Below are 13,872 nucleotides of genomic sequence, written 5' to 3'. Positions count from 1 at the left end.
AGCGCCCGGGCGCCCCCAGCGGCGGGGTCCCGGGCCGCGCTGCCCTCGGTCCTCCGCGCGCTGGAGCGCAGGCACCCGCCGCTCTCTCCCGAGGTCTCCGGTCCCAGTTTATCAGGGACTCGAAAGAGCCCTGAAATTAGCCGGAGGAGGGGGAGGGAAGGCGAGGACAAAGTAAGGGTTTTCAAGACCTTGCGGAGTTTCCAGGTGAGAGAGCCGGAGGGGGAATCGGGGAGTCGCCGCTGCCCCGGGTCACGCCAGGTCGGCGCCCGGCGCGGAGCCACCGCTCCCCGAACTGCGACTCCCTCACGTGTTCCTGGCGTGGCGGAGATTAAAGATGCAAAAAAAAAAAAAAAATGACATGCGGAACGGACAGAACGTTCTCAAAGGTTAGGGGGAAAAAAGTGAAATGCAGATTGTACTTTTTTTTACCCCCTTTAGTGCGGAGACGAATTTTATTTCCGCCCCCTCCCCTACACATTCCTGACCCTTCCCTCCCCCTTCCCTCTTTCTTTCCTTCCTTCCTCCGCTTCCAAGTTCTGGGATTTTGCAGCCTCGCTTGGCTTGGGCCAGAAGCACAAAAAAGGCGTTTTCGGAAGCGGCTCGGCCGTGCACAAGGGCCATTTGTTTGTTTTGGGTCTCGGGGCAGGAAATCTTGCCCGGCCTGAGTCACGGCGGCTCCTTCAAGGAAACGTCAGTGTTCTCCCGGCTCCCTCGCCCGCCGCGGCCCATGGGGGAGATGCAGGGCGCGCTGGCCCGGGCCCGCCTCGAGTCCCTGCTCCGGCCCCGCCACAAAAAGAGGGCCGAGGCGCAGAAGCGCAGCGAGTCCTTCCTCCTGAGCGGCCTGGGTAAGCGCCGCGGCCGCCACCGGGGGCGGCCCCCCCGCTCCGTCGCTAGTCGCTCGGCTCCGGCCCGAGGGACCGGGGGTGGGCGGCGGGGCGCGGGTTGGGAGGGCGGCGGGAGCGCGGGGTCCCGGACCCACGGAGACCCCGCAGAGGGGGGCATCGGGGGCTGGTGGTGCGCGGCCGCCGGGGGCGGGGGGCGGGGGGCGGGGTGCGGGCCGCCCCGGGCCCGGGAGGGAAGGGGCAGAGCCGCCGGGCGGAAAGCGCCCCGGTGCCGCGACTCTGATTTCCTCGGCCGGGCGGAGTAATTGAGAAAAAAGGTGGAAAATTACCCCGGACTCCACCTCCCCGCCCCCTCCGCCGGCGATTTCCCGCCCGGGAGCGGGGAGAGGCAGCTAAGAATCCGGCGCGGGCCCCCCGGGCAGTCCCCGAGCCCCCCGCCCCCGCCTCGGGCTCGCCCTGGGGCCGGGGCCGGGGCCCAACCGCCCGCCACCGCCCTCCGCGGGGCAGCCCGGCCGGGCCGCGCGAGCGGCGGGGGCGGGGCGGGGCGGGGCGGGGCCGCGTCTCGGTGTCGCGCGGGCCCCGCCCCTGCGGCGGCGACGGGCTCATAAGGCGGGCGGCGGGGCGCGCGGTCAGTGTCGGCCGAGCCGGTCTCCCGTCGCCAACGGCCCCTGCGCGCTCCCCGCGGAGATGACGGTGAAGACCGAGGCTGCTAGGGGCGCCCTCACCTACTCCAGAATGAGGGGGATGGTAGCGATCCTCATCGGTGAGTGTAGGGATCGTACCGAACTTCTGGGCTCTGCCAAGTGGGAATCTTATTTTTAAGGATTTGTGTGTGTGTGTGTGTGTGTGTGCGCGCGCGGCGTCGGACGTCACGAAGCCCTCCAGACGTTTATTTCTCCTTTATTTCACAGCTTTCATGAAACAGAGGAGGATGGGCCTGAACGACTTTATTCAGAAGATTGCCAATAACTCCTATGCATGCAAACAGTAAGTTTTGCCGGGAGGATTGGGAGAAATAAAAATAAGTTGTAGAGTTTGTTTACCAGAAGTAAAGACACATTCTCTCCGGGGACATTGATCAGAAAGCCCGAAGGCTTCCCGGAGGGTGGGAACCCTCTTTTAAGTTCCAGTTGGAAACCTCTTAAACATAAAAACTAATTTGCTGATTGGACCTGTCCTAGAGCTGTAAGATAAAATTTTCGTGTTCGCCTGATTCACCCCTGTTTTCATGAAGAACAGCCCTCATCCCTGTATTTAACTGGGTTTATTTTCTTTGGCTAATATTTTCTTTAACTCAGTAATTTCTTTGGGTGTTTTTAGTTTAAACACTCGAACTGTATGTATGGGGGGGGGGGAGGGGTAGTTGAGCCAGAAACTTCCTACTGGTGTTGGTGTGCCCCCTGGTGACGAGTTCTGGAGATTCTAAATTATTCTCTTTCTCCGCAGCCCTGAAGTTCAGTCCATTTTGAAGATCTCCCAACCTCAGGAGCCCGAGCTTATGAATGCCAACCCCTCCCCCCCGGTAAGTATTCTCCTTCTGTGATGCTTCTGTAGAGGAATCTCGTAAATGAGTCAGTATTCCTACACTGATGGGTTACAATAGCATTTCTAGAAATTAGTGTCAAGGCAGGAATGCCTAGTTAATGGCATAACAAGTGACATAAGCACTTACTTAACTATTGAGTCAGTGAAGTATTTTAAAAGGCCTGTTGCCTTAAAGTTTTATCCAGACACACAACACGATTGTGTACGATTTCCATACGCCCATATGAAATAGAAATGTGTTCGGATGAAAAATAGTCTTGGTTGGGGTTCTGTGCTGTGTGGTGACTTGCCTCGGCCATTTGCAGATGTAGCATCTTTTTACATGGCCTGTCCCTTATTGTTGTCTTCCTTTGAAGCAAGGATATTAAAAGAAAATACTTTCTTTTCCAGCCAAGTCCTTCTCAGCAAATCAACTTGGGACCATCATCCAATCCTCATGCTAAACCATCTGACTTTCACTTCTTGAAAGTGATTGGGAAAGGCAGTTTTGGGAAGGTAATTTCAGATTTAAAGGCCTCATTATTTATAGTCCCTCGTGTGTTCATTTTATATTCTCCCTGTAGATAGCAAAATGATTTTTTTTGTTATTGAAATTACAGGTTCTTCTAGCAAGACACAAGGCAGAGGAGGCATTCTATGCAGTCAAAGTTTTACAGAAGAAAGCGATCCTGAAAAAGAAGGAGGTACGAAGTGTGCTTGATGGATTGCAGCTGGGGATAGACATTCATTGAGTGGTTTTACCTTGGAATTTTGGTACCAAGTTGAAATTTGCCACTACATCTTAATTGTCCTTTTTCTAGGAAAAGCATATTATGTCGGAACGGAATGTTCTACTGAAGAATGTGAAACACCCTTTCCTGGTGGGCCTTCACTTCTCTTTCCAGACTGCTGACAAATTGTACTTTGTCCTCGACTACATCAACGGTGGAGAGGTGAGCAGTGGGAATATGAACTGACCTTTGGGTGTCTGCATATGGAATTTTTGGTTTAGTCTGAGAGGAAAGTTTTTAAATGATGTTTGGGGGGCAGGGGGGAGTTACCAGAATTAGCCTTTCCTTTAACCTGAAGTTTTCAAATAGTTAACAGACTATTTAAGGCCACTTCCTGCAATTGTCCTCTTTAGCTATATATGTCAAGACTAATTAAATGCATTGTTATCAGGCCCTGGCAACCCAGACTAACTTTGTCCCGTCTCCTGCAGTTGTTCTACCATCTCCAGAGGGAGCGTTGCTTCCTGGAACCACGGGCTCGTTTCTATGCTGCTGAAATAGCCAGTGCCTTGGGTTACCTGCACTCTCTGAACATCGTTTATAGGTGAGCCGCCGGAGAGCACGCAAGGTTACCTTCCCAGGTGTGAAGGAGACGGAGCCCCGCCTCTGACAGAGCCTTAAAATCATTTGTATTTGGTACAGCTTGGTCACCTATAGCTGGACCCCCAGCATGTGAACTGTCTTGACCCCATGCCTCCAGGGAACTAGCCAGCTAGGATTGTGCCAAATCCAGAATAGATTAGCAGAACAAGGACTCCCTTTTTATTCACTGTACAGCTACAGTGAATTGAAAATGCTTCTAATACCCCAAGCTATTATTTTCACAGAGGCTTTCTTATGAAGTGAAATTCACCTACACAACTTTTTTTTTTTTTTTTTTTTTTTTTCTGCAGAGACTTAAAACCAGAGAATATTTTGCTGGATTCACAGGGACACATTGTCCTTACTGACTTTGGCCTCTGCAAGGAGAACATCGAACACAATGGCACAACGTCCACCTTCTGCGGCACGCCCGAGGTAGGAGCATTCTGCATTTGCTGCCTGGTCTGCCCCTTCCCGGGAGAGCCAAGCACAATTATACTGAAATTACCAAAAGGGTAAATTGTTCTCGGAGATTTTTCAGTCCAATTCAGAGCAAGGAAAATATATTTGCTGTTTGATGCAGCATGAGAAATCCTGAGGCCTCATATGTGGCTTTAATTAGGACCAGCTGTTTGCAAAAGCCATGTCATAAAAGGTTGTAAATTCTCAAGTAAGCTATCTGTTGGGTGCCCAGCAGCTTCCTAAATATCCGAACGATACCTGGCCAGTCAGCCTCCCCAAGTCCAGCAATTTTTATCAGGAAGTAATGTAAAGAAACCCATCCTGCAAGTGACCCCAGGGTCTCAACACTTTCAAAATGCACTCCTGGTGCACTCCTGGGATTGCCTGGTTTCACAGTCTTCTAAACGCTCTGTTTTCCTGCTTTGTGTTTCAGTATCTCGCACCTGAGGTGCTTCATAAGCAGCCTTATGACAGGACCGTGGACTGGTGGTGCCTGGGGGCCGTCTTATATGAGATGCTCTATGGCCTGGTGAGTAGCACATGGAGAGTCATGGAATCTTACGCCTGGTTTAATAATGCTCCCTAGAATGTCATTGTCTTAAAATCTGGACTTACTGGTCATTGTGTCTTGCGCTCTATAAATAAGCTGATCAAATGCTGATAAGAGAGGCCCAGTGGTTATTTTGTAAGTGTTCTAGAGAAAGCTGTTAGTGAATTTTTCTTTCTCGTACATTCACATTTTACTAGATAGGGCCCCCTGCACCTGTGTGAGGAAAAATGTGGCTTATTAGGATCCATTCCTGATAGGAGTTGTGAGATAGACACTTAAAAAATCTGGGGCAAAGAAAGCCTGTTAAGGAAAAGACTTTGGGGATCCCTGGGTGGCGCAGCGGTTTGGCGCCTGCCTTTGGCCCAGGGCACGATCCTGGAGACCCAGGATCGAATCCCACATCAGGCTCCCGGTGCATGGAGCCTGCCTCTCCCTCTGCCTATGTCTCTGCCTCTCTCCCTTTCTCTCTCTGTGACTATCATAAAAAAAAAAAAAAAAAAAAAAAGGAAAAGACTTTGTCACAGCTAGCTTAATGTGGTGCAAGACTTTGTTGGTAATGCATGCTGTAGGAACTTAAAGCTAACCAGCAATGTCCCTCCTCCTCTCAGCCTCCTTTTTACAGCCGCAATACAGCTGAGATGTATGATAACATTCTGAACAAGCCGCTCCAGCTGAAGCCAAATATCACCAATTCCGCCAGACACCTCCTGGAGGGCCTCCTGCAGAAAGACCGGACAAAGAGGCTGGGCGCCAAGGATGACTTTGTGAGTGACATCCCCCTCCTGTCCTGGGCTTCCGGGAAATGTGCTAGACCCCACTGCCCTCCCTGAATCTCTTGTGTCTGAAGCAATCTCCTGTTTCTCCTCAACAGATGGAGATTAAGAATCATGTCTTCTTCTCCCTAATTAACTGGGATGATCTCATTAATAAGAAGATTACTCCCCCTTTCAACCCAAATGTGGTGAGTATCTCTTTCTTCTGAGTATAGGAAGGGGCGAAGGGCACTCCCCTAGGTCAGAGCTGGGGCTGGCAGTGTGGGTAGGGGGGAGGGTTGGGGACCCTCAGGGACTGAATTGGCACAACTTTTATTCACAAACCATTATTTTATCTAGATGAAAAGTCAAATTTTTGTCCCAACGAGACTAACATGACTTTTCTACACGTTTCTCAATTAAAAGTACTAAAAGAGAAAAAGTGAACACTATCCTCGTTATTTAAACTTGCTGTGGCCTGTGGGTTCCACACTTGAAGTGGATGGTCCAATGGGGGTTTCCCTGGCATCCCCTCAAAACCTGAGCTCCAGCTTTGAAAGCCCAAGAGAGGATTTCCCCGTCCTGTCTGCCGCCTGAATTCTTAACACTAAGTGGTTTGGTTTGGTTTTGTTTCCTTCCCCAATAGAGTGGACCTAGTGACCTGCGGCACTTTGACCCTGAGTTTACTGAAGAGCCAGTCCCCAACTCCATTGGCAGGTCCCCCGACAGCATCCTCCTCACAGCCAGCGTCAAGGAAGCGGCCGAGGCCTTCCTAGGCTTTTCCTATGCACCTCCTATGGACTCTTTCCTCTGAATAGTCCGAGGGTTGGTCTTGAAGGATTTTATGTGTGTTTTTAAGTGTTTTAGTTAGCCTTTTGGCGGAGCTGCCAGCTGACAGGACATAAAGAGAATTTGCACATCTCTGGAAGCTTGCACATCTTGGCAATCTTATTGCACACTGTTTGCTGGAAGCTTTTCGAAGAGCACATCCTCCTCTCAGTGAGCTCATGAGGTTTTCATTTCTATTCTTCCTTCCAACATGGTGCTATCTCTGAAATGAGCATTTGAGTGCCGCCATAGACAGATGCAGTAGTCTTAGTAGGATGACGCAGTTCTGAGAAGGATTTTCTGAAGGTCTGTCTGGGCCGTGATAACGAATCTTATGAAATGTGCCTTTTCTGATGAGATCGTGTTAGCTCCAAAGCTTTTCCTATTGCAGAGCGTTTCAGTTCTTTATTTTTCCTTGTGGATTTACTGTGTGAACAGTAGTATGAGTGTGGTATGCTTGATCACAGATGGATTTAGTTATAAGCATCAATGTGACACTTGCAGGACACTACAATGTGGGACATTGTTTGTTTCTTCCATATTTGGAAGATAAATTTATGTGTAGACCGTTTTTTTTGTAAGATACAGTTAATAACTAAAATTTATTGAAAATGGTCTTGCAATGACTTGTATCCAGATGCTTAAAGAAAGCATTGCTGCTACAAATATTTCTATTTTTAGAAAGGGTTTTTATGGACCAATGCCCCAGTTGTCGGTCAAAGCCTGGTATTTTCATTGTTTAAAATGTCACCTGTAAAATGGGCATTATTTATGTTTTTTTTTTTTTTTTTGCATTCCTGATAAGTGTATGTATTGTATAAAGAAAGTCTGTACATTGGGTTATAACACTAGTATATTTAAACTTACAGGCTTATTTGTAATGTAAACCAACATTTTAATGTACTGTAATTAACATGGTTATAATATGTACAATTCTTCCCGCCCCTTCCACCCCACCACACAACTTTTCTTGTGTGTGATAAACCAACTTTGGTTTGCAATAAAACCTTGAAAAATATTTACATAAATTGTGTCATGTGTGTAATTTTGTATATCTCGGTTGGGGTGGGGAAAGGTAATAGTGGGTCCATTTAAAAATTTAAAACCTGGGGGAATCCCTGGGTGGCGCAGCGGTTTGGCGCCTGACTTTGGCCCAGGGCGTGATCCTGGAGACCTGGGATCGAATCCCACGTCAGGCTCCCGGTGCATGGAGCCTGCTTCTCCCTCTGCCTATATCTCTGCCTCTCTCTCTCTCTGTGTGTGACTATCATAAATAAATTTTAAAAAAATTTAAAAAAAAAAATTAAAACCTGGGAAATGCTGCTGTAATTTGCAGGTCAGTGATTTGCCTCCAATAGTAGCAGCTTCAGAATTCGGGGGGGTATAGTAGTCTTAAAGCCACTTTATATTAGAGGTCTTAGTATTTTATGTCAGTCATTCACAAATCCATCCAAACAATCCCTTTTCAATGTACAAATAAATCCATTTCACAAGGATGGCCATGGAGCAGTGCTCCTTCTATTTATTGCCTACCCTCTGAAGTTGGCTGTGTGTCCTGATATTTGGCTTGCCTAAAGTAACAGGTAATTCCTTCAACAACTAATTTGAGTGCCTACTCTGGGCTGAGCTCTGCCCTGAATGCTGGGGATATAGCAGTGGGCAAAGCTGACACATCTCTGTCCTTAAAGAGCCTAATGGAAAAGGGAGACTTTTTCCATAAATGTTGAAATGGAAGTCAAGACAATTGCCTGTGAGTAGAATGCCACTAAAGAGGGTGGGGGTGTTTGTCGTAAATGAGTATGTTCCTGAGAAGCTGAGCTGGCAGGACTCGTGTCGGAGGGTACCCAGAGCTGAATGGAAGCTGATGCCAGCTCACAGAAGGACCCCCGAGGAGCCAGTCCCCGGCTTAGACTAGAAGAAGCCTCTTGAGCTGGCATGCACCCAGCACTGGCTAGCCCTGACCACTCTGGGTCTGGTGCACAGAGGCCACTGGAATATCTAACATAGAAGGGAGGATATTAGGATATTAAGAGATCGTCATTTTGAAACCAAATTGTACTTTTCCACTTTTCTAGGCCTTTCACACAAATTCCTGGCAAATAGGGAGTCCTCCAACAGCTGATGGGCTGCTGCCTTAACTCTAAGCCCACTGCACTCTCCACAGCCTCTCCATTTTCACAGGGATTTCCCCAGGAAAGCTGTGATCTTTTTCCCTTTTATCATGGTTCTTACATCTCTCTCTGCACATTCATCCCCTCACCTCCACCACCACCACAGCCGCCTTCCTCCCAAGACTTCGAAGGGCTGAACAGGTATTTGGAGATGACTTCATTCTTTCCTTGTTATCCACTGAAGGAAGGGGATCAAAGTGAGTTAATGACTTCTTGCTGAGGGTGGGCTCCTGCTGTGCATGTGAGATGCTATTGGACCTATGGGCACTAGCTACACATTGAATCCTCTACCAAACCCAGATGCCAAAGTCAGCTATAATGACAAAGAGAATCTATAGCCTGCATTTTCCTAATAAAGACTGATACCAGCTCTAATGGGGAGGCTTTCTGCTAATCTCCTCATCCTCATTATCAATAACAGTTACTAATTCCTTCTTGAACAAAGAGAACTTAAATCACATTTTTATCTGAACACAGTTCTTGCAGGCTGGGAGTCTCCAATCTAATTATAGATGAGTCAGAGGGGCTAGTCATGGGTTACAGAGCTTTTTGCTTTTTTAAGGGTAGAAATTTGGTTTATTGGGTCCATCACTGTAGAAGATCTCATTGTGTTCCTTAGGAATTGATAAGAGCAGAGGAATCCCAAACATTGTCACACAAATAGGAGATTAGATCAAACACAGGTGGGTGGGATGGGAACAAGGCAAGGACAAGGAAGTCAAGAAAGAACAAGGGATCAATTTTTTTAAAAAAGAACAAATATTTACTAAGTACTGTGATATCAAGTCACACACATGCAGCGGTATCTTTATGAGAGTAAAGTATATCCCTGCTCACATTTGAACAACATTTGAGCATGGTGTTGGCAAAAGGGGACAGTACACTTGCTCCATTGCTCTCTCCCTATGAATCTGTTCAACAATAAGTTTGGGGGAAGGTATTCAGCTATCATCCCCACAAGTTAAAATGGGACTTTGAAACCACTGCTACCATGAAGACTCAGTCACTGTACTTAGGGAATTTGCCATCTACTTGGGGAGACGTGGTACCTACTCCTGGTGTATGGCAGGTGCTGAATGGGGATAAAGAGAACTTCTGAAGTGCAGAGGCTTCTGTGGGGTCAGCTGCCTGGAGCAGGCTTCACAGAGGGCATGCCAAAGATTCTTATACCAACTGATTCTATTTGTAGGAAGTCTGAGTGCAGACCTTTAGCATTAGATAAGAACACAAATAGCTAAGACTACTGAGCTCTTATTATATACCAGACATTATTCTAAGAGTGCAGTCTAGTCTCTTTAAGTCTTCAGAACAACCCCACGATGTCAAAGTGAACAGACTAGCACAGACAGGTAACTTGCTGATTAGTAAGTAGTGAAGTTAGAAGGCAAATCATTATGGCCCGTCCCCAAAGCCTGTGCTTGTAACTATTATGCTATTCTAACAGATGACAACAGGTATAGGAGCAGGCAATTGTGTGTTACCTTATTATTATTATTAATTCACTTATTATTTCATCAGACTTTTACTAAGATACCTTGTAGGTGTCATGATATGCAGAGAGGGAGAAAGGGGATGGGATTTGCAATTATAAGGTAGACACTATCAGTTGTTGATGAAGATGAAGAGCAGCTGGAAATACAGGATCTTGAACTGGGAGCATAAATTAGCACAACCATTTTGGAAAACTGTATGGCACTATTTACTAAAGATGATCATATGGATAGCTTATGACCTAGCAGTTCCACTCCATGGTTTATACCCCAAAGAAGGAACATATATTCAATAAAAATTTTGCAATAATGTTCATAATAATACTATTCATATTATCCCCAAATGGGAAATATTCAAAATGTCCACCAATAGTAAAATAAGGCAGTGTGCCTTCCAATAATGGAATACTATACTACAGTGAAAATGAATGAATAATCTCTACATAAAACAACAAGGAATAAATCTCAAAAAAATGTAGAAACCAGACTGTATGATTTAATTTATATAAAATTGGAAAGCAAGCAAACAAGATGAATCTCTATAGAAGTCAGGATATGATTTTGGGAAGCGAAGGGGAGTGGAAATAATGATCAAGAGGGTACAGGGAAGAGGTGGTCTTCTGCCTGCTGGTGATTCCTTGATCTGATTGGTGATTTCAGGGAGAGGTTTTGCTTTTTGATATTTCATCAAGTTTTATGCTTATGATATATGCACTTTTCTCTGTGATGTATCAATAAAAACATTTATTAAAAAATATGTAGTATAGGGCACCTGGGTGGCTCAGGGGTTAAGCATCTGCCTTTGGCTCAGGTCATGATCCTGGAGTCCTGGAATTAAGTCCTGCATCAGGGTCCCCGCAGGAAGCCTGCTTCTCCCTCTGCCTGTGTCTCTGCCTCTCTCTGTCTCTCATGAATAAATAAATAACATATTTTTAAAATATATGTAATATAATGAAAGCAGGATGTCATGGAAACACAGAGGAGGGGCACCTTACCTAGTTTGGGGGTCAGGGGCTAAGTTCTCAGGTAGTTTCAGCCAGAGATGCTTAGGGAGATCTGGAGTGGTCAGATAGGCTGTGTTGGGAACTGAATCTTGGAAGTGAGGCAGAAAGAGGGGCATTTCAGGTGTGGCTGGTAGAGGTCGGGGAGCGAGGGGGCAGCTTGCATAAGCACAGTGGATGGGATATTGGGAAAAGGAAAGGTGTCAGACAGACCTAGGTCAAAATCCCAGCTCCACTGATCAGCTTTCTAGCTTTGGGCAAGTAGTAACTCTCTCCTAACCTAACTCTTCACAGTTATCTGTGAGACGAGGTCAGAAGGAATTGGACTTCAAAGACTGCAAATTAACTTCTTCTTTCCCAACTCATTGCATTTCTCAATTTCCCCTCATCTTTACTAAATTATAGAAGAAGAGTATATTAAAAAGCAGTGAGAAATAATTTTGAATAGAAAGAGGGACGGGCAGCCCGGGTGGCTCAGCAGTTTGGCGCTGCCTTCAGCCCCAACGTGATCCTGGAGACCTGGGATCGAGTCCCATGTCGGGCTCCCTACGTGGAGCCTGCTTCTCCCTCTGCCTATGTCTCTGCCTCTCTCTCTCTTTCTCTGTCTCTCTCTCTCTCTCTCTCACTCTCTCTCTCATGAATAGATAAAAAATAAAATAAAATAAAAAGAAAGAGGGACCCTGTCATTGCTGTTCCTGAAAGTCTCATGGAGAAATTTAGAATTCCTAAAGTAGCAACAAGAAGCATTTGGAGGCTCTCCGTGAGGAAAGTGGGGTGATTAGGAGCTCTCTGGTGACCCTTGCCAAGAGCTGTGGGTGTGGGGAGGGCTTCACAATTAAAAGAAGAAAAAAGAAAGCCACCTAGGAGACTTCTGACAGTCATCCCATTGGTGGTGGTGAGGAAAGGATAAAGAGAGGTTTTGAAAACCCCCATCAGGGGATCCCTGGGTGGCTCAGCAGTTTGGCACCTGCCTTTGGCCCAGGGCGCCATCCTGGACACCCGGGATCCAGTCCCATGTCAGGCTCCCGGTATGGAGCCTGCTTCTCCCTCTGCCTGTGTCTCCGCCTCTCTCTCTCTCTATGTCTACCATGAATAAATAAAATAAAATAAATAAAAAGAGCAACAATCAATGGAGTTTAGTGAGTCACTGGGAATGGACGAAGAAGGGTTAATCAAAACAAGGCACATTTAATGTAGTTTCATTAATGTAGTTGACTTATTGAAGTGGTTGTCATAGCTGCAATAATAGCGTCTACAAAGGCCACCCACCAGTTTCTTCAACATCCCCAAGACATAAAGAATCAGAGATGATCAATTATCAATCAGCATAATTAGCAAGGCAAGATGTTACACACTGTAGTCAATCTCTACCCCATCCTGTTAAGAAATTTCTTGCCTCATCTATCAAAAAGCCTCTAAAATCCGGTTCCATATGCCTCAAGCCTTGTCTTAAGAGCATAACGATGTTGAACTTGACCTGGTGTTCATCAGAACACCACTTCTATTAAGAAATATATACTCATCTAAATGAATTAAGCCCAATTTGAGAAATTAAATGTTTTCATCTTATTGCATGAAAATTGTTACCCAAAAAAAAAAAAAAAAAAGAAAATTGTTACCCAGTCACCAAAGCCAATAATTAATAACTATTGTTTAGACCTCACTTGTGCTTAGATGTGATCTTTTCTGGTGTACTTTGGCCTTACATAATTACTATATAAGAACATGTTTGATTTATATTTTTTTTCTGCTTTCTACATCATTTCTGTGAAAAGCTGCAAGCCTAGGAGTAATCCTTGATGTTTACTTAGTGTTTATCTATAACATTATGTCAAGACAGATAAGTTTGTGTATTTGGATACCTTGGAAACCATGGACTCCAAAGGACAGAGTTCTTGGTTTCCTCTTTTCTGTGTTGTCTGTTCTGTGCTCCACCTAGCATATCATACTAAGCATGATGATGATACTATAACAACAATATACAAGGTACAGACTGTTTCCGATAGAGTATAAATACAGACAATCACTACTTGTGAACAGTAGACCAAGGGTCAAAAGCATAAAGACATAGTGTCACTTTACATAACACATATATAAAACAGATGAGTGGTGGCCAATTTGTTCATGATATACAGGTAATTCTAACACACTTCTGCTGAGTCTTATTTTACTGCCACTTTGGATAGTTATCCACTCTTAATATAGCATTCCAAAGGCCAACTTCATTGCCCTCCCCCACTAGACCTAAACTGTTTGATTCTAAATGTGTTGCCATGTTGCTAGCAAAGTGCAGTGTAGATGTCTTTGTGTGGGCAATAATTAATTAAAGTTTATTTAATCAAATTAATTAAAGCTAGGCTGGAAAGGATTTGGAATCCAAATCAAAAACAGTGATTACATTTTCCCCTGAAAGATCATGAAAAAGAACCATACTGTGATGATCTGATCCTCGAATTAAGTTATGTAATACCTAAAATAAAGGACACTGTAGGATAAACCGGGAGAAAAATTAATTTTTCAAATCAAACAAAAATGTGACAACTCCTGTAAAAACAGAGCAAAATAAAAATGAAATGAGTAGGGATGAGGAAAGAATGTGAGAGAAATGATACTTTCTTTTATTTATAAATTAGATAAAATGCTCATGGTAAAACAAATAAATAAAAACATGATGGGTTGAAATGAGTAATAATTTCACAATTGCCTCTCCCAGGCATTCCTTCCCCAATTTCCCCAATTTATTTCCCTCAATGGAAATAACCAATAGTAAGCTTTTGGTATATCTTTTCAGAAACGTGGTATGCATGTATAAGCATAAAGGCTTCCTTCCAAAAACACAGAATTAGAATTTTAAAAGAGGGAGCAGAGGAGGTGTCTTG

The 13,872-nt window shown here is 45.4% G+C and overlaps 1 protein-coding gene across 4 annotated transcripts in view; it reads left to right on the top strand.

Moving 5' to 3' along the window:
• Positions 1–7,359, top strand: part of SGK1 (serum/glucocorticoid regulated kinase 1) — a 109,858-nt gene extending 102,499 nt beyond the window's left edge. For 2 of the 4 annotated variants that reach the window (XM_072824275.1, XM_072824294.1), the window contains 11 exons: positions 1,754–1,829; positions 2,289–2,364; positions 2,778–2,882; positions 2,987–3,070; positions 3,188–3,319; positions 3,589–3,701; positions 4,051–4,174; positions 4,635–4,730; positions 5,360–5,515; positions 5,623–5,712; positions 6,150–7,359. In XM_072824275.1, coding sequence (XP_072680376.1) covers positions 1,754–1,829; positions 2,289–2,364; positions 2,778–2,882; positions 2,987–3,070; positions 3,188–3,319; positions 3,589–3,701; positions 4,051–4,174; positions 4,635–4,730; positions 5,360–5,515; positions 5,623–5,712; positions 6,150–6,317 — 1,220 coding nt within the window. In that variant the 3' untranslated portion in view covers positions 6,318–7,359. Of the gene's footprint in view, positions 1–562; positions 846–1,446; positions 1,606–1,753; positions 1,830–2,288; positions 2,365–2,777; positions 2,883–2,986; positions 3,071–3,187; positions 3,320–3,588; positions 3,702–4,050; positions 4,175–4,634; positions 4,731–5,359; positions 5,516–5,622; positions 5,713–6,149 lie in introns of those variants that run through there. The other 2 variants (XM_072824283.1, XM_072824284.1) reach the window with 2 other exon arrangements.
• The last annotated feature ends 6,513 nt before the right edge of the window (positions 7,360–13,872 follow it).

Source organism: Canis lupus, chromosome 1, assembly GCF_048164855.1.
Source record: "Canis lupus baileyi chromosome 1, mCanLup2.hap1, whole genome shotgun sequence".
NCBI lineage: Eukaryota > Metazoa > Chordata > Mammalia > Carnivora > Canidae > Canis > Canis lupus.
The sequence above is the reverse complement of the archived record's forward strand: the minus strand, read 5'-3'. Positions and strand labels throughout refer to the sequence as shown.